Genomic DNA, 26,502 nt, shown 5'->3' on the forward strand with positions numbered 1-26,502 from the left:
ATTTTTCCCATTAAAATTAAGTGGATGCAATAGAATCATTTCTGGGGCATTCATGTGTTTTTATTTTATTTTATTTATTTATTTTTTTTTGAGAGAGACCGAGCATGAGCAGGGGAGGGGCAGGGAGAGAGGGATTCACAGACTCTGAAGCAGGCTCCAGGCTCTGTGCTGCCAGCTCACGAACTGTGAGATCATGACCTGAGCTGAAGTCGGACGCTAAACCACCTGAGCCCCCCAGGCGTCCCTGAACATAGTTTCATCAAAACTTTGGAGCTTCAGGGTTGGCTCTATGAGTAATGTCGCCATCTACCCTAATTGGCAAAAGCCCTCTTGAGCAAGCCAGACTTTATCACTTTTCCCGTGACTCGTCCTCAGGAGGGATATATTTGCCAAAGGTTCTGATGTTTGGTGTCTTTGAGAATTTTCCATTGTGTAGGGCAGTGTACTTAGAAAGCGTAGAAAGGTTCCAGGTGAACAAGAGATGTGCCTTGACTTTGTAAAGACGACAAAGGCACCGAGTGAAGGAAGGATAGAAAAGGAAGATGGGTACTTTGGGTCTGACATGACTTTGAGAGAAGAAAATGTATGAAGGTTCAAGATCTAGAAATTGGTTCCCTGAAATAAAAGGATCCAAGCATATGTGTACATTGTGACATATTATCACATGCCTTTAGGGATATGTGTACCCACCTTGAACCTGCTTCTGTGTGAGTTTAGAGATACGTACGTCCTCTTAGAGGATACATTCTCTAAGAGGGAAGTAGCCAAATGGTCTGTCTGGCAAGGGAAAGTATTTATTTACCTCGAGAGGAATTTTCTCTGCTTTCAAGTAGAAGTTATGTTGCTAACTTATATGCTGGAATTTCTTTCCATCAGCAGAAACTGAATATACACAGCAGAATCTATAGAAGGCTTCACATTTTCACACAGTGTGAAGATCTTCATGCCCTCTTCTCACCTTGGACCTCATTCCTTTCAGTTACTAGACATGCCTCATTGCCTGTATAAACTTGCGTCACTAAGAAGGCAGTAAATTATTACTTGGTTAAACATACATACTTTCCTTTAGAAGAATGGATACATAAAAGTGTGTTTATTTCCCATAAGGACACTTAACGCTATTCATAATATATTATGCATTAACTGTCATTATTTATTCCTTGCCATTTTCAATCCTGGCAGGTTGTTTTGAAGTCTGAATATTTAAGCTAAAAGTAACCTTGGGAATTATCTGGCTTAGCCCTTTTGTGCTATAGGAAAGGAATGTGAGATCAAGAGAAACAGAATGACTTGCTCTAGGTAACATAATTTAGCATCCTGGTTACAGCAAAACTAGGTCTTCATGGGATATGCCTCTGATTAGGTTTTTACCCTTAATGTGTTTTAATTAACCCTTTTAAAAACACAGACTTTTTAAGATCTTGGACAAGATCTTAAACTTGAACAAAATTATGCTTATAAAATGGGAATGACTATTGTGTTGCTCACCATCCAGAATTGTCACAAAGTTCCAGTGAGAGGAGGTGAGCTATACCATGTAAACGAACACGAGAATCCTTGTGTCATGGTACTGGATGATTGTATCATTGCCTAGTACTGAAAGACTAAAGCTGTGTTATATGAGGTTGTTTAAAGAGTCTCTTGTTAAGCATATTTTCCAACTACTCTGTATTTTTCTGCTCTCTGGGTAATAGATACCAGCCTTCAACTTCACTTGTATTGGGTTGAACCATGTGGCATTGCTAATATCCAACCATTTTAGACTTAGCCATTTTGTATTATTGAACTTCTTACAGCCAGAAGCACATGGTAGGCTATTGTGGGCAGAGACCCTCTATAAACGTTTTAAGCGTGCCTGCATTGTGTTACCTGTAGCCTTATGGATTTTTCCTACTGGAAAGTTGCTCATGAGGCTGTATAAGTTTGTCTCCTTGTTTCTGCCTCTCTCAACTTCTGATACTTAACCAAGCAGCTCAGAATGGGAGGTATATGAGGACTGGCTATATAAGAGGACCAGCTCCTTCAGCCGTTCACGTGGATCTTTACTCTTTAACTTCTGAAAACTATGAGGTCTAGGTGGTTATGCTGTTCCTTGAAAGGACAGATTTCCACACTTGGCTAGAAAAATTCAGTGCTCTACAGAGGGAGAACAACGAACAAATTCATTTGTTTATGTTTGTTTAAAAACTAAAATACTTTCAATTTAATCAAAATGTATTAAGGGAAATTGGCCCACTCTTATAAAATCTGAGACTTCTAAAACAATGATGTGTCGCAAATATGTTATTTATGAAAATGATAATCAAGTTAGAAACTTTTATTTGATTTAAAAAATAGCTGTAGGAATTGAATTCTAAATAGAATTAAAATTCATAATTTGCCCATCATGTTTCATATAATTGTTAAACCTTTGCTTGATAACGTCTTCTCCTAGTGTACTCCTTAAACTTCTTATATCCAGATATGATATGAGAAATTCATGTTTGTTCTTAAAGCATTTGTGATTTTCTTCAGTCTATTTAGAAAGACCTTAAAGAGCTTGGCTACCTGAGAAAGTAATTGGATCATTAGTTGTTCATGTTTCATATTAATTTCTGAGGTTCTAAATTAAAAAGTATGGAAGGTTTGTTTTTTTTTTTTTTTAGCTTTTTGGTTATTGTTTTTGTTTTTTAAACACAGGGAATATAAACTATTTAGCCACCTGGTAAACCTTCTCAGGAGCAAAGCAGGGGATGGAAAAATGGAAGTAGGAAAAAAAATTTTTTGGTCTAAGTTTTAGATGTAAAATTTTGTATATTAGGAATTAACAATTTATGAGAGGCATAAATTTTTGAGTTATTTATTTATTGACAATTTATGAGTGGTTTTATTTGTGAGTGAGTTGTTGAAATCCACAATATGATTTGTCACAGAAATAAAGGTCAGGATTCAAAACTTTAAAACATTTTCTTGACGAGCATCATCTTAGTATAAGAGGCTCAGTATTGGAAGCAGATGAAAGACACCGCTTTGCTTAACACAGGTATACCAGGTACCCAGGGCTCTGGGAACAGCTCACAGATGACAGTTAAGTCTCATGAATCTTGTCAGAGACCTGTTCAGACTCAAGTGTTAGGACTGTAGCCTTGTGGGTCACCGACCACACAGCCCCCAGCTCAGGGATTTCGAGGATCCCATCTCTTGTGATTTTTAGCTAAGACCACAGCAGTCACAGGGACAGTGGGAGATTGTCAGATGGAGAAGACAGAGATGCTGAGTCAAGTGAATGAAATCCTTCAGGTCTTCTCATGTAGCCAGCACCTGCTTTCACTCCATCATTCCTCAGCCTCACTTCAAAATGGTCCCTTCTGTACTTATAAACTCAGATTCTCATCATCTCTGTGTGAATTTCTCAGCGAGGGCATTGTGGACCTTTTTGGCTGAATAATTCTTTGTCAAGGAGGACTGACCACACCTTTAGAATGCTGAGCTCCCTAGTTCCTACCCACTGTGTGTTCTCCAGTCCTTGTAACAACCCAAAATGTCTTGTAGGTGAGCAAACACCCCTCCACTTTTGACAAGCACCGTCCCTTCTCCCTGACTACTAAGAGAGAAGCAGTCTTACTGACCTACAACATTCCTTAGATATTTGCATTTTAGAGGAGAATGTTTTTATTTCCAAATGGCCAATAAGTATATTGCAAGTACAAATTAAAACTGCAGTGAAACTACACTACACTCCCACCAAAATAACTCAAATGAAAAAGACTGACAATAATCTGCTGAGGATGTGGAGCAGTGGGTCCTGGGGCTGGACAGGGGCATAACCACTTTGGACAACTATATGATTATTAAAGTAAACAGAAGTCTTCTCTAACGAATCACAAACTCCTAAAAATATATCTGAGAGTAATGAGTACATTGGCCTACCAAAAGACATCTATTATATAAGAATGTTCACACACACACACACACACACACACACACACACTGTTCACAGAAGCATTGTTACTGATAGCCCAAAATTAGAAATAACCCAAATGCCAACCAACAGTTAAATGGATAAATTAATTTTCATATCCTCACACAATAAAACATAACATCAGTAAAAGAGTGAATTCTCATGGGCATAATAATGAGTAAAAGTCTGACAAAAGAACATATACCATAGGATTCCCTTTATATGAAGCAGAAGAATAGGCCAGACTAATGGATAAGAGTAGTTACCCGGGGGGTGGCGGGGAGGACGGGGAGCGATGTTAACTGGGAAGAGGTAATGAAGGAGCTTTCTGAAGTGATGGAAACATTCTCAGCCACAGTCTAGGGCGGTTCTTCAGTATGTGCATGGGCACACATGAATGTATGTATCCATATGGATGCATAAAAATTCATGTCGCTGTATAATTAAGATATACTTTGCTGTGTGTAAATTTAAAAAGAACTTAGGGCTTTAATCTCTAATTTATGGTATTTTGGAGAACAGGTTAAAAAATAAATTGAGGCAGTTAAGGGAAGCAGGAGCTTTTTGGGAAGCCCGGAGACTGTGTCATGAAGAAAGTTGCCTGCTTCTGGGGCCAAACTTAGGGGAGGCGGAGTTCCTAGTGCTGGTGCCTGAGATAGTAGGAAATGCATGATTCCCCTTCTTTATGAAGTTTTCTATTCCCGTCTATACCCATAGTGGGTTTTTTTTTAAGTCTTAATTCCTGCCCTCCATCCCCATGGCATCATGGTTGAGGGCAGTGGGCAGTGTGGAGGAGAGTCGAAGAGAGGACCCTGGAAGTGGGCCCGAGGAAGTGGTTGTCCATCAGGTACGTATGCATGGGAAGTCAAACCCTCCACCTTCACCTGGCAGCCAGCAGGGAGGCTGGTACACCACTTCATACAAAACTCGAGTCATAGGAAAATTTGGCATCCCAAGAGGTGAACAGGGAATTAGTGGGGCATCCAGTGAACAGGAGTGCAGGCCATTCAGAGAAAGAGGAAAGCTAATACATCACACCCTAGTGGGAACATGAGGGAAAACAGAAGAGTATAGATTTTGTCTAGGCTTTTTGACCACAGCTGGCTGGTTACTCAAGTTTGAGGTTTAAGTTGGGACATGTGATAAGGGCTTTACTTATTCCATGTAGCCCCAACTGCACTTGGCATTCTTCCTGGTCCTTCATGGTGGTTTTCTTAAGGAGAAGGAGTGATTGGGGAAACATTTTCAGCTACGTGCTGTGCGTAATTGTGTGTTCCAGCACAATGTACAGTGTGGTAAAGAATCAGATGATCAGGTGCTAGACCATATGTTGTGCCAGGTGTAATCTAGCTATGCCAGTTTTTAGCTGGACCCAAGTTAGATGCTATAGAATTTCTACAACAAATAGACATGTTAATTTGTCATTTGGGTGTGGTCGAAAATGCACTTTATCACTGGAATGAAAAACTGCAAGTGTCTGATAAAATAGTTCCATTATAGATATCATTGGCTACTTAGAATGTGAAATATAAGCAAATAATCATTTTTTGAGCGCTCTGCTTGCCTTTTTATGTGACAATTTTGCTAGTAATATTTTGCTGCCAACTGTGTCCAGTTTTAATTTAGAAAATTAATTTTATAGTCCTTAATAAAAGGTTTTTTAAAAATTTTTTAGTGTTTTATTCTGAGAGCGAGAGAGAGTCAGAGAGAGAGAGAGACAGCATGAGTAGGGGAGGGTCAGAAAGAGGGAGACACAGAATCTGAAACAGGCTCCAGGCTCTGAGCTGTCAGCACAGAGCCTGACGCGGGGCTCTAACCCACGAACTGTGAGATCATGACCTGAGCCGAAGTCGGACGCCCAACCAGCTAAGCCACCCAGGTGCCCCAATAAAAGTTTTATTAGAATTAATTGAAGGAAGCTAACATTATTGGAAGCAGAAATGCTAATAATCATATCCATTAACTGTTAAGCGTCATAAGCCACCCTGAATACAAATATAAATGACTACTCATTCTTAACTTCTATTTATTTATTTTTAAAATGTTTTTTATGTTTTTATTTTATTTTGAGAGATAGAGACAGAAAGCGAGCGGGGGAGGGGCAGAGAGCAAGACACACACACACAGAATCTGAAGCAGGTTCCAGGCTCTGAGCTGCCATCACAGAGCCCAAAGCAGGGCTGAAACCCACGGACTGTGAGATCAGGAACTAAGCCGAAGTTGGACGCTTAACTGAGCCACCGAGGCGCCCCTCATTCTTCACTTTTAACTTGTCCTGTTCTTTTTTAAATTTTTAATTAATTGCCTTTGCAAATGACACTATAATCTTTTTTAAGCACCCCATTTCCGTCTCTCCTCTTCCAAATTCTTTTCAATTCCCTTTGGATCACTGTCGCCGCCCACTCAGTCTGCCTTAACAGTACCACTGACTGGGTAGCTCATAAGCCCCAGGCTGCTGGGAAGTCCAAGATCAAGGTGCCAGCATGATCACCTTCTGGTGAGGGCCCTCTTCTGGTTGCAGATGCCTCTGTTGTGTCCTCTAATGGTGAAAGGGACTAGGGAAGCAAGCCCCAAACCCCTCCCTGCAATACCATTACCTTTGGAGGTTAGGATTTCAGCACCTGAACTTGGGGGGGACACAAACATTCTGTCCATAGCAATCACCATATGTGGCTGACCTCAAGTCTCTATTTCTAGCCATGGCGTCTTTTTAGTTTATTCCTGCATACGCCACTGCTGCTGGATTTTATATTTGAATATCCTCATGTGACCTTCAAGTATAAAACTAATCTCTTCATCTGCTGCTTTTTTCCTCAGAACTTTTCACAAAACCAGCTATGTCTTTTCCTCTTCTCTTAGATTAGCCGCCTCCCACGCATTTTTGACTCCTTTCTCTTCCTTTCCAGTATTGTGCTGGCCAGTCAAACACTATGCATTGCCCATTGTTCTTTTCAAAAGAAACATTCCTTCCTTCCTGATTATTCTCACTGTCCCCAACCTGGTTTGTCACATCTCATACTTGGGTTACTCCCTCAGTCATCAGCTTCTGGTCTCTTATCAAGCCGTGTGTTGGCCGGATGAATTTCCCTGGAGCCTGCCTTTGGTTATATCTTCCTCATGCTCAGAAACCTTTAAGATTGCTCCCTGTTCTCAGTAAAAGTGAATCCAAACTTAGCCTGACTTTAATGAGCCCTTTTTCCAACTATTTACCTTCCTGAAACTACTTTTCTAGCCAACAGTTTGACTAAGTGTTTCCTGATCCCCCTTCCTTTCCGTAGTCTCTGTCTGTGCCCACGCTCCAGGGTCACCCTTGTAGGTACCTCATCCCTTCCTTCTCATCCATCTGCTTTCTCGGCGACTTTGATGCCTGATAAAGTCTCGACACCCCCCTCCCCACAAGGTTCTAATCTCCCCCTTCCTCCTGTTAACTCCACTGGGACTTGCTGTCTATACAGACACTTTCATAATTTGACTTCTTCAAGTTGATGACCTTTCTTCTTATTGTGATAAGTTCACCAGCTTTTCAGTTCTTTGATTTGTAGGTAGTTGTATGTCCAGCTAGATTGTCGGTGTCCCCAGGTTCAGAGTCTTTGCCTTATGTGTATGGTGTCTAAGACCTGCACCCATTGCTGTGCAAGCTCCATGAAGGCAGGGATCTTGCCAGTTTTGCACACTGGTAAATCTCTAGTGTCTAGAGCAGAACCAGGGACAGGGTAGGGGCGTACTGAATCATTGTTAGATAAGTTGGAGATGTTCAGTGAATGTTTGATTTGATTTGAGGTTACTTGCTCCTATTGCATTGAAAGCTAACATCTCTTATTTACTCTCAGAGACAAATGTAGTGAAAAATAGAGTGAATGCTCTTTGCAGCCAAGATGTGTTCAGCTGAGCTTGACGACTCCTTCTAAAAAGATTGTGTTTTCCTGCAGATATTAATGAATGCCAGCTACAGGGCGTGTGCCCTAATGGTGAGTGTTTGAATACCATGGGCAGCTATAGATGTACCTGCAAAATGGGATTTGGGCCGGATCCTACCTTTTCAAGTTGTGTTCGTAAGTAATTATCACTTTTTATTCCTATTTTGGATTTTTTTTTTCTTGAGAAGGGGGAGCCCTCCAGAAGAAGATAAATATACTCAGTGGTCAACTGAATATTGTAAACATGCAGGAAAATCTCATTAAAAAGGACAGCGAGGAGGAGGCAGATCTGATATGCTAATATCTTTGTTTTGGAACTTCCTCCGAAATAAATTTTTATTGCAATTAGAAAAATAGAATAGCTAAAAATCAAGGTAGAGGACAAGCACAGTGAGAAGACAAGCTTTGATGAACCAGTTATTTAAAATTTTCATACATGAAAGATGAAGACAGTTTTGTCCTTCATGAGCATTTTAAGCACTATTTAGATTGCGTTAAACTTTGTCCCAGCTTCTGTCTTTAATTAATCCAAATTCTGAGTCATTGGTGTTGGACTTAATGAGGTTTCACTGTATTTGTTTCATTGGAAGAGTCTGGGAAAAACAGTTATGAAGGCCCTGCATTTCAGATTTTCTATTCGGTTCTAATTTCAAAGATTCTTCTCTGTTGTCCTCAAAAACTACCAAAATGTGTCCCCAGAGTTAGACTGTTTGCCTTACAAATGTCTCTAAGTTTCTCTCTTGCGCCTGACATGGACGGAAGTTCCTTATTAAACCACATGTTCAACTATTGATAGAGAAAATATAGTTTTTCCAAAGAAACTCTCTTACTACAAAACCTAATCCATTGTAATCACTACAGATCACCTGATCATTAGGGATGGATGCATTTAGATATAAAGTTCTCAAATGCAGATTTTTTTTAAAGTTCTCTTACTTTTTTTTTTTTTCCAAGGTAACCTTACTTTTTAAGGAACTAATGTCCTTTATTACAAAGTAGGTGAATACTGCAGGTTTTTCTTTAAAGCCGTATGCAGTTACATTTTAAACATTTTAATTATTTATTTGAGAGAGAGACAGACTACGGGTGGGGAGCAGGTGCAGAAGGAGACAGAGAAAGAGAGAAAAAGAAAATACCAAGCAGGCTGTGCATGGACCATGGCCCTTGATCCCATGACCCTGGGGTCATGACCTGAGCAGAAATCAAGAGTCGCTCAACTGACTGAGCCACCTGCATGTCCCTGAAGTTGAAACATTTAAAATTACTGCAGGGCAGAAAATAGGGTAATTTTAAGAGCAGTTCTGTACTTCTGTCCTGCTAGGTTTTTGTTTTTATTACCTGTTTTTTAATGTGGCTTTGGTATACGTTAAGCTGCATCCTTCTTGCCTCCATTGTTAAACTTGGAATTTGGTCAAGTCATATTCTTGACGGACAGTATCATCTATTGTTTTTAATTGCGCAGCTCTCCCTGAGATGCATAGACATGATGAAATACTGGCAAATGTAGTAAAATAAAAGTGAGTTTCATTCATTACTTTAAGAATTCTAAGAGTACATTGAGTCTTCTGGATAATTGTTACTAATTACTACTGTTTTCTTTTAAAACCTGTCAAATGCAGATTAGGAAATTTTACACGTAAGTTCCTTTTTTTGTGTTCTTTCACAGACAGTTCTGATCATGAAGGAGACACCTAATTATAGGGCTTTTTTGGCGAGTGGTAAAATTAGACTGTAAAATGATGTTTGCATACAAGGTCCATTTGAAAACTGATGCAAGGATTTGGAAATTTCAGCCCCAGAATCACATTATTGACAGTATCCAGATAATTGAGGGATCATTTCTGGCTGATATGAATTACATGAGTAAATATTTTAAATAGTTTCATAATTTTGAGTGTAAAAGATTTTACAGAGTTTGGATATAGAATTTGCTTTCAATGTTTGTTTTGTTGCCTCTTAATTTAGCTTGTAGTCTGGTTAAAATTACCAGACTGAAGATTGCAAATTAGGTAGAGTTGGAGAACTGGTTGCAAAGTACTTTATTAAATTTTGACTAGATCTGATGTTTAGAGTTAAGGGCAGACATCCAGGTTTTAATAAGATTGTAGAAATCTGCCAATGAGATTTTTGAAACACTTACACATTTCCTTAGCATTTATTTTCCCTGTCATTGCCCAAATAATACTGAATTTATTAAACAACCATCCATTCTTATTTGAAAAATAAATAATTCAATTTTATGGTTCAGCTACAACAGCTGAAATGATAAGTATTCAGAGAGGTTTGTTGCTAGTTACATGCTCCAGTTTAGAGTTTGAAGCTAAAACCTGGGCTCCTTACCAGCATCGAATGGGCAGATTTATTTCTCCTGTAACATCACAGATATGTGGAGTTCCTCAGGATTTGTGACTTGGTTCAGGCCAGCCTGATTTGTTTGAGAACTATATTTTGAAGAAATAAATGGGGGGAGTTTGAAGACACTTGGAAAGAATCAGGAAAGAAGGTGATGTTTACAGAGTAAGGGGAAAAATATTGACAAGATGGGTGGTACCCTTAATAGTAATGGGGAAATAGCAGGAAGGAACTGGAGGTCACACGTATGTATGTATGCATCGCATATACACACAGACATATGCACTCAGACACACAAAGGCACTGAGCAAAGGTGTTACTTAATGTTTGGAATGTATGTTTTTGAGAGATACAAAAACAGCCATGGATAGAGCGTGCAAACAAAAGGAAGCGATTGACCGCGTTTGCTTGGGCAGCATGAGCTTCAGGCCTCTCCAAGCCATAAAAGCTGTGGCTGACTTTGTGAACGCAAAGAAAAAGCACTTGGCCATGGCCAGGGAGCAGTGGGAAGCTCTCCCTGTTCTCAAGTTCACTGAAGTGAACACCCTCAGAATTCCTTGATTCTGGCCAGAGGTTGCAACCATCTCACTCCTTCTCCTTGCCCGCTCTCTGTCCTTGACTTAGCAAAGCTAACAGAAGGAAAGCCAGAGGGCTCTGGCGTCTGCTGCCAAAGACCTCTGTGTCTGTGCCTCAGAACAGCAGCGTTCTCTAGACCTCCTCCTCCCTGTATATGGGGAAAGGTAAAATGTCAGCGTTTGTCACAGCAAATCCAAGAGAAGTATAATAACCCTTGCACTTGGAATAGGGAAAACTTCCTGACTTGCTCAGCTGCAGTTTTCTTGGGAATTCAGGAGCTCCAGGATGGGAGCTTTGGTGGGGGTGCCCCATTGGTTTAATAGAAAAACTTCCAGGTGAAAGAACTCTGGGCTTGGAAATTTGCTGTTTGATAGTATTTTTGCCCCATGGCCTTGATGCCAATACACAGAAACAGAGGATTGGGGAGATGGGCTCAGCACTCCTGCCGCAATCCTGGGAATCATGAGATGAAAGCCACATTCCTTCTAAAAGCTAGTCACGTTTGTGCCTGTCATAATCTTTTTATTTCCCTAACACCTTAATGAGATATGTACTATTCTCATTTTACATATCAGGTGATTGAAGCCAGGAGGCTTTACGTAACTTCTTGAGATCCTACAGCTAGTACGTGACTCTTGAGATTTAACACTGGGTTTTGGGCCTCCAAGCACCCAAACCCAGTTCTAGATCAGGGGTGGGCAAGCTACAACCCATGGACCAAATGTGTTCCACTGTTTGTTTTGGTAAATAAAGTTTTTCTGGAACACAGCCATGCCCATTCATTTACATATGGTCTAATGTTGCTTTAACGTGGTGACGGCAGCATTGGGAAGTTGTAGCAGAGCTGGTTGGGCCCACAGGGTCTAAAATACTTGTTATTTTGCCTTTTACAGAAAGAGTTTGCTTATTCTTGGGCTGTATCGACACTGTCCTAGAGAACTTTCCATGATGATGGAAACGTTCTGTATCTGTGCTGTCCTGGGTAGCAGATGCTAGTCACATGTGGCTGGTGTGACTGAATAATTAAATTGTAAATTATAAATTATAATTTGTTTACATTGTATTGAAGTAGTGAGGCATTAATGTATCAGACTGCATAGTTCTAGATCATAGTTTTACACAGCTGATTGAGTAAATGATTGCTAGATCTCCTTTCCCCCTAAAATGGGCTGTCCTTCCTGACTTCGTGGTTTTGTCCATGTGACATTGTTTCCAGGCAGTCAGGCTGGGCGCGTCTCTGCCCGTTTTGACTCTGTCCTCTCCTTTGGTCTCCAAGAAAGTTGTTAATCTTTGTAATCTGTCTTGTCTTTTCTTTTTTTAAGTTTATTTATTTATTTTGAGAGAGAGTAAGGGAGAGAGAGAGCATGCAGGGAGGGGGCAGAGAGAGAGGCAAAGAGAAAATTCTATGCAGGTTCTGTGCTGTCAGTGCATAGCCCTCTGTGGGTCTGAACCCCACGATCTGTGAGATGATGACCTGACCCGAAAGCCAGAGTTGGTCACTGCACCAGCTGAGCCACCCAGGTGCCCCTGTCTTTTCTTTCCGTCTCCTCTGTGGCTGTCCTAGCTCAGGTCTCTCACTTCCCTCAGTTAGTGATCTCGTACCACTGTGTCCTGGGGGTTAAACAAACATGCCTGTGCCAAGTGTTTTGCCCCCACAGATAACAGTAACAACCAAAACCAAAACCCAGAGCAGTGATGTCACCATCTTATCGTGCACTTAGTAAGTGCCAGGCACTGTGATGAGCCCTTGGAACAATTATAACACTGTGATAGATAAAATACTTACCAGACGTCCATGAGGTTGGTGCTGCTCTTCTTTCTGTTTCAGAAATAAAGAAATGGAGGCTTGGAAGGGTTAAGGATCTTGCCAAAAGTCACACAGCCTTTAAGGGGTAGAGTCCACATGTGAAACTGGTCTTACTCCAGGAGAGCCTGTAATCAGGAAGAAGAAACCAGTCTGAGTTGACAAGTGCAGGTCCTTTATTTACGGAGAGCTCTTATTTAGTCTCACTTGCCACGCTCTAGAATAGATGGTGGAACTCTGCCCTGTCTCTGAAATCATGGTTTCTTTTATTTTGGTTCACCCAGAATTTAATAGCACATTTCCCCAAAAGGGTGCTCAGTGGTTCTTACTTCAGCAAATTCATCTCTCAGGCTCCTCATCACACTTCACCTGCCTCCCAGCCCTAGCCCCATATGGGGTTTTAAGCTTTAAAGGGATGAAACTCTAATGTGAAATTTCATCCAAGAGATGAATGAGGATATCAGGGATGTTGAGGGAGGGGGGATTGAAAACAGACAAGCAATACACATGCCGTCTTTCTGAGTCTTATATTTTTCTGCTTCCTCTAAATGCCAGATTAGTTTATATCTGCTTAATGATACTTACCATTCATCTGTGGGAGCATGTCTTTGCAAGTATGATCAGACTTTATTGTATAGCCTATAATCAGGTTGCTTGGTACGCCATTGGGGAACCCAAGTAAGAAAATTATAGCATCTTTGCTTAGTATGTTGTGTGATTACGTCACCATCAGCCCTGGCTATTTGGTAATGGTTCAGGACTAGGGTATGGGGCTGTGTGTTTATTACTTTTGAAGATGTCTAGATCTCTATCTAAGAAAAAAAGATTTATTTTCCTGACTTATTGATACGGCATTTCCAGTAGGTTTTACACTCCTGAAGTGTTTCCATCTATTGAGAGTACCTGAGTTTTTCCACCTTTCTCTTAGCAATCCATCTTGCAAAAATATAATCTGCAAAAACCACTGTTCAGTGTGCCTACATTTAGAAACCTATTGGCATTTTTGTTACTGCTCCTCTGCACCCTTTCCCAAACCCATTTTTCTGCTTATTCTTTAGAAATTTTGGGGCTGTGCTCATTTCTTTTAGTGTATCATAAAGCTTTATGACTCAAGAGAATATATGATTACATGTACCATATTTTAAAATAAATAAATTAGTATATAATGCATTCCCCTTTATGATTAGCCTTCCAGTTTGTAATTAAAGGGACTCAGCTTCATAATCCAGAGCACACTGTCTCTGGATTTATGTGTCTTGCAGACTAGAGATATGAAAATGCTAGAGATCTAACAAAATAAGTGGAATTGCCATCTGAGAGATTGAAAATGATAAAAGAATGACAGGTAATTTAGGTGTTAAATAGGAGTGGTTTGAAAAGGCACACACTCTTAGAAATCTGAAGCATGAATGAACACTTTTTGGTCCAGATAGTTGAAGATCAAAGAAAATTTGAATCGTGGGAACATCAGTAAAATTGATGTACAGAAGCTGGACATTTTCAATGGTGCCTTCTTGGTTTTCTTCCAGCTCTGAATGAGTAGATTTTTAAAATTAATTTCTTATTCTTATATGTAGTTGGGATGAAACAAAATGTCTAGTTAGAACATGATCTGACACACCCATGCTCACCAACAATTGACGTGATGACTATGAGCCAGTGATTCTCTTACTCACTTAAAAACCCCCACTTGAAATGCTTCGGAAGCTGTCTCATCGGAGGACAAAAGGCTGCAGATGATTTTTGGTGTGAAATGTTTAGAAAAAAATTAACTCACTAGACTTCTGTCTTTATTCTTCAGATGATAAAATGCTTAAAGTGTGTGTGTGTGTGTGTGTGTGTGTGTGTGTGTGTAGTGCATGAGACCTCAGCAACCATCAACTCTCTTTACTTAACAAGCAGTGTCTTACAGTTCATAGTCATGCACACATAATATTCCTAAAACACTGAATTGTTGATGTGGAGTTTTACTTTATTTTGGCGGATGACATAGTATAAGTTACTTTCAAGTAGAGTCCTTGTGGGATGCCTAGGTGGCTTAGTCAGTTAAGCATCTCACTCTTGATTTTGGCTCAAGTTGTAATGTCATGGTCATGAGATCAAACCCAATATCAGGCTCTGTGCTGACAGTGGAGAGCCTGCTTGGGATTTTCTCTCTCCCCCTGCCTCTCTTCCCCCACTCTCCCTGAAAATGAATAAATAAACCTTAAAAAAAAAAATAAAATCCCTGGATCAGGAGAGGCACTTTGAGTGTAACAAGAATGGTGCCTAATCTTGTATTACTACCCCCAGATGTGCAGGCGAAGTAGATCCAAAGAAGTGAGTGTGGAGAACTAAGTGGAAGGGAGTTCATGTCACCATTAGCCAGTGTCATGGATTTGAGGAAACTCTCCGCTGTGTTCTGGATGGCCCTTATTTCTGGAATCTAGAACTAGCATTAATGGAATTAGTATTATAAGTAAGCCCTACCATGTGTAAACTAGGCTCCTTTGAGATGGCCTGACATTGTTTCTATGAAAATATGTATTATAAGTCTCAAATAATTTGGAGAGGAATTTCTTTAGTAGAATCTCTTATGAGCTGATTACACTAGAACTATGTATATGTTCTTAAGATTGTAAGACCTATAGGTGTACACAAACACACACACACATACAAACATGTGATACATTAGTGATATTCAGTCATTCCAGGGACTTATCCTTTTGGGGATGATAACCGTACTTAAATTTTCTCTTATTTTTTCTCTGTGATATTTTATCAGACTTGCACAGACTCCAGAAAGTAAGTAGGAAAAGGGAGTGGAAAAGACTCAAAGTTCTCTCTCTCAGCACTTTTTTAGTGGCCTGGACAAAACTGGCCTTACTAGGTTACTGTGTTGAGTTCTGAAGCTTCAGGAAGTTCTCCTTTGCACCTCTCAGTCCCCTGTTCCCATATTGCAATTCACCAATAGTAACTATTTTTTTAATACTTTTACTTTGTTCATATTCTACCACTAAGCAGTGTACAAATGCCCTTGAGAGGATGGAGATAATAACTTTTATTTAAAAAGAGTGGCTGACATGGAACTTGCGTCTACTCTGGATCAAAGGTTTATTAGCATATGATATTTCTAATCTGCACATTGAGCCTGTCATTTGTAAGCGAGGGTTATTAAGCCTCACCCAGTGTATTAAGGTTCTTTCCAGAGAAACAGAACCAATAGTGCTCTATGTGTGTATGCATGTGTGTGTGTAAAGAGAGAGGTTTCAGAGGAATTGATTCACATGATTGTGGAGACCAGCAAGTCCAGAAATCTGCAGGATAGGCTGGTAGACTGGAGACTGAGGGAAGAGTGAGTGTTACGGCTAGAGTCCGAAGGCAATCCGCTGGCAAAATTCGTTTGTCTGGAAAGCTCAGTCTTTTTCCATTTAAGGTCTTCACCTGTTAAGATGAGGCCCACCCGCATTCTGGAGGTAATCTGTTTTATTCAAAGTCTACCAGTATAAAAGACCCAATTAACCATCACAACCCTGGTGACTTCTGTAGATCATATTGCTGGCAAAAGATGCCATGAGAATCCAGATCTGTCTGGTTCTAAGACCTTTGCTCTTTTCACTGCTGTAGTACTTTAATTTGATCAAAATGTTTCTTGTAGCATCTAACAGACATGTCAGTCGTCTTGAAATGATTGGAAATTGAGATCTGAGCAGGAGAGGAATGTAATTTGGGAGCTCCAGGTGCCAGAGGAAATAGTTAAAGGAAAGGCACATAGACCTCATCCAGACAGGGATCCAGTCGAGAAGAACTTTGGTTGAGGTGGGGGAAGGGACAGAGAGGACCATCAAGGTTGGTCTGTTCAGCACTATGGCTTGGCCTGGAGCTGGCTCTGGAGAACATACTCCATCCACATTTAAACTAGGAAATGAACTTGTTGCAGGCAGGATTGTATCTTATCTTCATATTTGCCTTCTGTGCTCACTTGAGTGTCTGGCTGTTGGATTATTGACGTTTTGCCAATAAACAGTAGGAGATTCAGTAATAGTATTTAGGTATTGGATGATGATGGGCCAGTGTGCTTCTGCAGTGTTTTCTAAGGGACTGAACCAATCGTTGGTTTCCCTGGTGTGCTGTCCTGTGTAGCAGAGCAGGTCAGAAGCTGCACCCTGCCTCACGTCCATTGGTGACTGGCTCACAGTGAGACCTGATGAGGCCCCACAAGCCCTCACTGCCTTCAAAGCGAGAAGGACGACAGCTGGCTTTCAGCATCAACAATGTGCAGTTCCTGATTTTCACACTGCCTGGCTGTTCACCAGATTCTGCCCTAGGACTCCCTCTGTTATGGCTGAATACAAGAAAATAAGTGATCTTGATAATGATACTTAGATTTCATTGGGCAGCTCATTTGGGCTGAAATAGTCTCTTTTTACTTCACGCACACATACCTGATCGAATGCTTGCTAAATTGGACGAAGGGACCAGATAAGTTGAGGGACATTTGGGGCCCTGAGTCTAAAACCTGTTGGGTAAACTGACTCTAAATCAGGAAAGGAGATGCCCTTAATCTACACAAATTTATTCTGATATATGGCTTCTAATCCAGACCTTACTGTTCAATTTACTGTGTCAAGAAAATCAATCTAGTCTTTGTCGTTTCTTGGGTGACATCAGGCCTTGTCTCTCTGCTTTAGCGGATACCCCTGTGATCTCTGAAGAGAAAGGGCCCTGTTACCGCCTTGTCAGTTCCGGAAGGCAGTGTATGCACCCTCTGTCTGTTCACCTCACCAAGCAGCTCTGCTGTTGTAGTGTGGGCAAGGCCTGGGGCCCACACTGTGAGAAATGTCCCCTTCCAGGTACAGGTAAGCCACACCTGTCTGTATGCTTGTATTCCTTCCCAGCCTCGCAAGGACACAGGAGGACTTTGGCAACTTGTGTCATTTTTGGTTTCTGACTTGTAATTTACTTTTTAATATTACAACATGTTTTTATCAGTTTTGTACAAACCATGATCATGGAAGGTTGAATCAGTGGGAAAAAATGACACTCAAAGAGATTTTCTGGTTTCTGTGGAACATTACACTTCCTTTTGAAGGTTAAGAAAAGCCATTGCTTTGTATCCTCATCTTCTCGGACCCTAAGTCTGCTATTTAAAAGTGCAAAGAGACCAGAGGCCCTGCTGGGCCAGGCCTTGTCCTCATGACTGACCGCATGTCATGTGCACAGAAGTGAGACCTTGTGTGGTTGACTCATTCACTTGTCAGTTTCTCCAGTTGGAAATGGAGAGAATTAGAATCGTGATTGGATTTCTGCTCGAGGGCCAATCCTGCCAGTGCACCTAGGAATTTCTGAGTCAGAATATTAATAGAACTTGATTAATTCTTTATACTTTAGTTTGGTACATATTGCCTAATACCCTGAAAGAGTAAGTATATTTCAGTGTCTTCTACCAAGGAGTCTTCAGCTTCTCAAGCAAGATCAAGAAGGATTAAATGGAAGAGAAAGAAACATACCCTGCAAATCCTGGACATGGTATTATCAAAGGAGAAGTGGCACCTATTTCATTGGCACGTGGTGACCACAAAAAGTCAAGTGTTTATCAAGTGATAAAATATTTCCCACCTTGGGAAGTGCAGAAACTCTCACAGGGCTATTGAATGTCTCAAAGCTGTATCTTCCACAGCAGTAGACAAGGTTTAGATATAAATTTAAATCTCATGGTCTACCTTCGTTGGTGGTTAGGATCAGAAAGAATTGCCAAGGCATTGGTTAGTATAATGTTGATCGTATTTTGGTAGACTGTATACAAAATGGCCTAGAATTCCCTCTTTGGGATTTGAACTACTGATTATTAAAAAGTAATAGTCCATGAAATAAATGATCTTTGTAATTTATAGACCCATTTCTCTTCAAGTTCGGTTTTAGTAGCTTTGTAACTGTTACATGATGCATAAATCAAGATGGTGAAGAGGACACAGGGAGACTTCTCCATAACGTCCAGTAACTAAATTTGAAAATAATATTAAAGACAGAGTTTTTGTACTTAACCAATTTTTGGTGATATGGTGATTTTCACAACATTTAGTTCATTAATACTGAAAATATTTGATCAGAAAACATGTCTTCTTCTGGAAACATCTGTTCTTTCAAGTAAGAGTTGTATTTCGTAGTTAAATTTAGAAATGAAGTTCTGCCATTTAATGTGTGATCCTTAGAAAAACAACGTTTTAGCATGCTTCAAGGAGTATTTTAGAGTTTCCTTTTTATTGGGAACTAATTTTAGGTCCAGAACATTCAATAGGAGATCTCTTGTTTAGTAGAAGTGAGAAATGACTGACTTTACTTTCAATTTGAAAAGTAGAATTATAAAAGTTGACCATAAGCTCCTTAGTGTCTGGGTTTGGTAACTTGCCTCCAACACCAACACCAAAGGGATTAGGTGGATTTTCCTCCTCAGGCCACACACTGCCACGCCACCCCCTGTCTTTCTCTTTTACGTATTCCTGGAGGCGATGCAGTAGAGGTTACCAAATCCTATGTGCCCGGTCTCCTTTTTTTTGAGTAGACAAGACCACTTTCCTGGCAAAAACAGCAGTCCCAGGGCACAGAACATCGCCCTGTCCTCTGGATAATTAAGCCAGCTGGTCAGAGTCAGGCTGTTGCCCTCTCCTCTCTTTTTTTGAAAATAACTCCACTTTCTGACTTGGCATGTCCCGTTGTTCTTGACTTCTGTCCATCATCTCTTTAGTGTGTCTTAACTTTGCCGGATTCCTTCTCGCTATCCTGAGACTCTTCAAAACCACTTCTCCTTTTCAGTCCTTCTTAACCAGCCTCACCATATGAGCTGATAAGCTCCATTCTGGCCGAGTCCTTTTGGTTCTTCAACTGGAAACAAATTATGAAAGAGTTCAGCACCTCATTTCCCTAACTAGTGATTTATTTTTCTTTTATAACCTTCTTGCTAATCATCTAGCTTAGACATTACTGAGTTCCTTGTTAATAACTAATGAAATTCTACCAAAGCAGGAGGAAAAGAAGAAAGCCTGGTTTTTGCTGATCTTACACACATACCCTATGAGATATATATATTATATAGTATCTTCGATACATAAAAATCTCCTCATATATCTCATATATTTCACATACATCACATATATGTGATATATCACATAGAAAATTAAATATATAATATGCACATATAATATCCTAATTGGTTGCTGATATATATAAAATATATAAATAAATACTTCCTACATGAAATATATATATATATACACATATATTTATGATAAGGAATTAACAGATGGAGAAATATTGAGTAAAAGAAAGGGTTGGGTTTTTTTCTGTAAATATGAAAGTTTAACAAATTCAAGCATTATGCATCTGTTTTTGAAGTTTTTAAATGTAACTATATTAATGATGGTTTATTAAAAAATACTCATCATGATATTTTCCTCTGTACAAGTTTGCACTTTTAGATTTTTAAAAGGAATATTTTCCCATCCCAAATCTAGCTGCTTTTAAGGAAATCTGTCCTGGTGGAATGGGTTATACGGTTTCTGGCGTTCATAGACGCAGGCCAATCCATCACCATGTAGGTAAAGGACCTGTATTTGTCAAGCCAAAGAACACTCAACCTGTTGCTAAAAGTACTCATCCTCCACCTCTCCCAGCCAAGGAAGAGCCAGTGGAGGCCCTGACCTTCTCCCGGGAACATGGGCCAGGAGTGGCGGAGCCAGAAGGTGAGAGGGGAAATAGATCACGGACCCAACCCCCCAGTCTTGTGTGTGTTTGGTTTCCCTGTTAATACTCTTCTTGAACAGGAACTCTTCTTCATTCAGCACTAGTGATGCTTCTGGATGATTCTTAGTGAAGGGCTTCTTTGTGTGCAGTAGGATGTTGAGCAACCTCCTTGGCCTCTAACTTTTAGATATGCCAGTAGCACCCTTCCCTCTGGTCGTTAGAGCCAGGAAGGTGTCCAGGCCTGCCAAACATCCCTATGGGCCAAAATGACTTGTGACTGAGGACCACAGCCATAGAGTAATATGTTTGTAACAGGTAATGATATTCCAGGGTGATCTCAAGACCTGCTGAGGCCACATATTCTTGGTGGTTATTCCTGACGGGTAATTTAGATCCTTTAGGGAATTGTCATAACTCATTTCTTTGTCCAGAGGGCCATTTAATAAATATTTATTTACTTTGCAAAGTGGAATCCACAGATTTAAAGAAGTTAAAGCATTGATTGAGCTTCCATGAAATAGAGGGCAACAGGCAGTCAGGGAGAACGGGAGGCAAATGAAGGAAGACAGGAACATCCATTGAAGGGATCTTGGAAATTGCTTTCTACGGCCCTTCCATTGACTTCCTGAGAAAACTGAGACCTAGAGAGGGGAGGGACATGGCTTGTCAGATGTCATGTGAAGAGTTTATAATGGGCCAAGGAGCACATTTTTCCAAGAAACTGGGTAAGGCTTTATATTTTAGGAGTCCAGAGAAAATTAACTTTGATTGTATCTCTTTATAAAAGCCAGCATATTCAATACCTTCAATATCTTCATTATCATAAAAATTCTCCCCCCAGATAGAAGGAATAAAAATTCTAGATTTGTATGAAATGTACATTTTCTCTAAAGAAGCTTCTGTTGGTTTTTCACAGTTTATTAGGTCAGAATTTAGGGATAGATTTTGTGAGGAGAGAAGGTACCTAGGTTTGTGGAGAGTCAGGAACTTGGAAAGCTGCCTTCTAGAGATGTTTCTTCCAGGCTCTGAATCTTTCTGTGTTCTAGATCTGCTTTATTTCACTCTTATGCTTTGTTGTACTTCCCTGGATAGGCACAGCAGGTAGGACCCCACCTAGATTTGACAGTATTGACTAATTTGCTTCTGTACAGTTGGAGTCTCATGACCTCATGTTCGCAATTACTTGTCCTTTGCAGAGGCAAGAGGAAATGGGCTCTGGTCCAAATGCTGCCTCATGACTTTGTTGGTGGGTTAGGCAGGATGGACAGTTAGTTGACTTTTCCAACCACAAGAATAAAGTAGCAGTGATAAGCTATCTGGTACCCTGATTGCTTTGGGGAGTTAAGCACCTACCAAAACTGTACACTTATGTTTATGGAGACCCTGATTAATGAGGAAAACCCCAGTAATTGTTAATCAGAGGCTTGAGGAGTAATACTAAGGACTGACTGATTAATGGAATGCAGATTTTCTAAATATAAAAACACAGCCACTTCCACTACCTCACAACAATGTCATGATTGTGTAATATGGAATTTGTTCAACATATTGATGCTAATCTCTAATTAGATTTAATTGGCCTATGATTTCTCTCCTCCTGATTTAGTTAGCTTATCTTACTGGAAATGCTCACAGGATTTCAATAAAGATTAGGAAGACAGTACCCATTCTTAGATCTCTTATTGAAATAAGTGGCTTTCTTTTTTAACATAAACATCAGAAAGTATGTCAAACATTATTTGTTACAGTAAGGATAAGTATGTGGGAAGTTAATGAAAATGTTTGTTTTTTTTATATGGAAAATTCCATAAAATTAAGATTAGGCATAAAATAATGTGCCAGAAAAATTTTCCTTTAACTTTCTCAGTTAATGAGGGAGTTAGAAAGAATTTCATCACATCTACTTGAACTCCTGTAGTTTAGGAATGGTATAACATGGATAGTTTTTTGTTGGTTGTGTGTAAAATTTTCCACAATGACCTTAATTCTGCATTTGATTGAGTTTGATTCTTAATCCTTTTGGGGTGATAGTGGACTTCTATTGCTTTTTTAAAAGTTAACTCTTGTGCAGTAGATTGACTTAAATTGAACTAATGTCATTCTTTCTGTTCTGGTTTTAGTGGCAACTGCACCCCCTGAGAAGGTAATTTATTCATTGTTTTCAAGTCTTTTACTATCAAAGTGATTTTCTTTTAGAATGTGTATAGATTCTTTTTAGACTTAAGTGTAGTAACATGTCCATTATTCATTATTTGGCTTGAGGAAATCTAGCGTTCATTCAGGAAATATTTATTGAAAACCTGCTATTATAATTGGCACTATCCTGAGTGTTAGGAAAACAACAGAGAACAAATCAGAAAAAACTCCTTATTCTTATGGAACTTAAATTCTGTTAAGAGAAGAAGGTGAGACCAAAGGAATCAGAGGCTTACACAGAAATCAGATCAGCTCATGACTTGGACTATGGATGGGAAGAAAGGGTCCTGGCATGTTTATGCAATTGTGTATTCTCAGAGCGCATATATACTAAGCAAAGTACTTCTTAGTTCAACTGAAATGTAACATGCACACTTGATTAAATTAGAATAAGAACAGAATTTACCTTATTAGGTAATTATCTAATCCAATACTAGAATATTGGTTCTTCAAAATTTCAGAGAAATATTTAATCAACTTAGTGGGGTTTTTTGGCATAAAATGGGACCATTAGTTGTGAGATATATTAAGAGGAAATAGGGAAATCTGCTGGGGGGCACCTGGGTGGCTCAGTCGGTTAAGCATCCGACTGCAGCTCAGGTCATAATCTCATGGTTCGTGACTTCAAGCCCCGTGTCAGGCTCTACAATCACAGTGAGGTGCCTGCTTGGAATTCTCTCTCTCTAGTCCTCTCTCTCTGTCCCTCCCCCACTCTCTCTCTCAAAACAAATAAACTAAAAAAAAAATTTGCTCGATCTAAGTCCTATCTATATAATATTGTTCTCCATCTGAATTTTGCTCTGATTCATTAATTACATGAAAATTCAATCATTATTAAATTTTCATACATTTATGTATCACTCAGTTGACAGGAAGGAATGCAGTATTAGAATTTAGATGGTGCAAACACATATGAAATTATTATAAATAGTTTTCAAAACCTGTAGCTTATAAACATGGGACAGAATAACTTTAAGTGCTCTGACCTAAGTGCTGAAAGACAAAGCGGAAGTAGGATTTTGGAGTGGTAGCACCCAAGAAAAAAGAATGTTGTTTTATTGACCCCAAAAGAGGTACAACACATAGGCATATTTGATACACACGTTTGCGACTCCTGGCAAGTGTCTCTAAAGGTCAGTGGTGTACAGTAGTTTGCAACGTTGAGTTTAAGTTCAGTTCTGGTTGATACATGGAAGGAATCATTCAGTGGGTGAGCAGATGAGCCAGCTCCCTGATAACCTCATCTTATGGAATAACCTCTGTTTTCATTGCTGTTGATGACTGAGTTTATGGTAACTCTCATTAAGGGTTTGAAAGAGGGCCTCAATGTTTTCTTGTATACTTACACTGTAATGGTTTTGGAAACGAGCCAGTGGGAAAAATGTGGTCCTAGTCTTGGCTTCTTGCAGAGGTCCCATGATACTCAAGATTGATGAAGAGAAAGCGGGGTCACCTAGGGGTGGGAAATGATATGCACAGAGGTGTAGTGGAGGGGACAGCAGGAGGTCAGTTAGGGGAGCATCAGAGGCTTGTTAGGAAGAGAACTTGGAACTGCTTTGGAAAGCTTGGAATCCAAACCATAGGCATAATCAGTGGCGGACCACCTTGCTTCTCTCTCGGACTCTACTTGTCAAGGGGGAATTGGCATTGATTGGAAAGTCTGCTGCTGTGTGCCGCTGGGGGAAATTCTATCTGCAAGTTGCAGGAGTACGTAAACAGCTGACCATGGTCTGCTCCTTGTTGGCATTGGCCATGGACTGCAGGGAATGGGGAGCTATGGAGACTGATTGAGGTCACCTTTAATAGGTAATGGAAAAATTAGTCTGTATTCTTAAGTGGAAGAGAAAATGTAATGTGTTATTTCTAGAAGATGAATCGCCACAGAATTAACTGAGACAGAGAGACAGACGGAGCTTAAGAGACCAATTAGATTACTACAGTAAGCAGGATGAGAGAGTGAGTCCAGACTGGGGCAGTGGGCATGGTGGGCCTAGAAAGATGAACAGACATAATATGCAGTGCAGATGGGCAGGGCTTGAAAGGAGGAATGAAAGAGTGAGGATTGCAAAACTTGAAACCTGGATGGTTTAATGGCCGAGACGTTGACTAGAAATCAAAGCCTTAGAATGAAAGCCTGAATGGTTTTGGTGGGGATGGATTTGAGGTACTGGTGGAATATCTAAACCTGGTGGGGTTTACCTTGTAAACACTCATGTTTACAAAACTGGATCGTTGATGAGATACTCAGCCAAGATATCTATTATATTAAAAGCAGAGAAGGGGATAATTGAGAGAGCAGTTAAAAGGGAAACAGACTAGGGGAATGAGCTTTCTGGAAGATGGTAGAAAGTAAAGTGAGGGAGGAGGTGTGCAGGGCAGCCATGACCAAGTCACCTGATGAATACTTGTAAGGAAGCAAAGGCATGGGCACGCTGACCCCACACTGCTGTTCCTACTGAGAAGTGAAGGCATGGGCACCCTGATCGCACACCACCATCCCCATTGGGCAGTGAAGGCGTGGGCACACAGATCCCACACCACTATCACTACTGGGAAGCAAACGTGTGGGCACGCTGACTGCACACTGCTGTCCCTCCTAGGAAGCAAAGGTGTAGGCATGCTGACTCCACACTGCTGTCCCTACTGGGAAGTGAAGGCGTAAGCACGCCGACCCCACAGCACTGTCACTACTGGGAAGTGAAGGCATGGGCACGCCGACCCTACACTGCCATCCCTACCGGGAAGTGAAGGCATGGGCACACTGACCCCCACACCACTGTCACTACCGGCCTGACGGCTTCATCTGCGGGAGCCCAAGCAGCTGTAACTAACAGGAAGCTGAGCCACAGGCACCGCCTGTTTCTTCAACTCCAGTCCAGAGGACAGGAGTGGGCAACAGGCTGCATGTGGAAGCCCCAGGTGATCCTCCAGGTCCCCATTTGTCTGATGGTCTGCCTGTCACTATGCTGAAAGCTGGAGGTGCAGTGTTACTAGATGTGAATTAAGCAAGCCCTGCTTCAAACTTTTTAACATACCATGTGTTCTTGGTTATGACACATGTGCTGTACCCATTATTTAATCTGCAAAGTGTGGCTGGCCATCTTCCCAGGGCAGAGCCACATGTCACTGAGATGATGGTTTAGGTGTTCATTGGGGTTTATTTTGCCTTCTTCGAGACCAGATGTGGGCCCGTGAGCCAAGGCATGGAAGATGCCTGAAGGTACCTTTTGCTTTGGGCCCTGGGAAGTGGGTGAGGGTGTGTGCATGGGTCAGCACTGCTGGGGGAACCAAAGACTTGCTAGATTAGTGGCACAACAATAGGTCATATGTGTAGTTTTTTCACACAATTGCACACTTTTTTGTCCAATGTCCTGTGATATTTGTTACCTTTCTAAGAGTAGAATTAAAGATAGGAATATGTGAAAATAAAAGTCATTCCTTTTTTTTTTTTTTCCTTTTTAATACATCCACCCAGGAAATACCTTCATTGGATCAAGAGAAAACCAAACTTGAGCCTGGTCAACCCCAGCTCTCTCCAGGCATCTCAACCATTCATCTGCATCCACAGTTTCCAGGTAACCACTGTTGATCTGTGCTCTTTGCAAGAATACTCTGAATAAAAGCGTGAGATAAGAAACATTTTGTCTTTGATTTTAAACTTTATTAAATCATTAGAATTCATAAGTAATGTGGAGTGTGAAACATACACTTAAGTATGTTAATATACTTGTAATGTTAGTATGAGGATGGTCTTCTAAGTTTTATAATGGTAAGAGGAAGAGAAGTTTTTCTACTGTTTGGCCAAGAGTAGGTTTATAGGTGGAACGTTATTAAGGGTCATTGTTTGATGAAGGGTCATTTATCTCGGCTTCTGAATTGTTCCCATAGATTCTTGCTACATGTTGAAAAGTGGGGCTATAGATTTAATACCATGAGTTTCGGGGATCTATACCAGTTCTTAATTATCCAAGCATTACTGTGGTATGTTATGAGACTAA

At 40.4% G+C, this 26,502-nt stretch overlaps 1 protein-coding gene across 8 annotated transcripts in view; it reads left to right on the forward strand.

The window, feature by feature from the left end:
- Positions 1 to 26,502, forward strand: part of LTBP1 (latent transforming growth factor beta binding protein 1) — a 399,760-nt gene that overhangs the window by 249,842 nt on the left and 123,416 nt on the right. For 5 of the 8 annotated variants that reach the window (XM_039250305.1, XM_039250307.1, XM_039250309.1 and 2 more), the window contains 5 exons: positions 7,870 to 7,992; positions 17,260 to 17,427; positions 20,080 to 20,307; positions 22,429 to 22,451; positions 25,980 to 26,079. In XM_039250305.1, the coding sequence (XP_039106236.1) occupies positions 7,870 to 7,992; positions 17,260 to 17,427; positions 20,080 to 20,307; positions 22,429 to 22,451; positions 25,980 to 26,079 (642 nt within the window). The remainder of the gene's footprint in view (positions 1 to 7,869; positions 7,993 to 17,259; positions 17,428 to 20,079; positions 20,308 to 22,428; positions 22,452 to 25,979; positions 26,080 to 26,502) is intronic. The other 3 variants (XM_039250308.1, XM_039250312.1, XM_039250313.1) reach the window with 1 other exon arrangement.

The sequence above is a fragment of the Hyaena hyaena genome, unplaced genomic scaffold (genome assembly GCF_003009895.1).
Source record: "Hyaena hyaena isolate Hyena2069 unplaced genomic scaffold, ASM300989v1 scaffold_362, whole genome shotgun sequence".
NCBI classification, from domain to species: domain Eukaryota; kingdom Metazoa; phylum Chordata; class Mammalia; order Carnivora; family Hyaenidae; genus Hyaena; species Hyaena hyaena.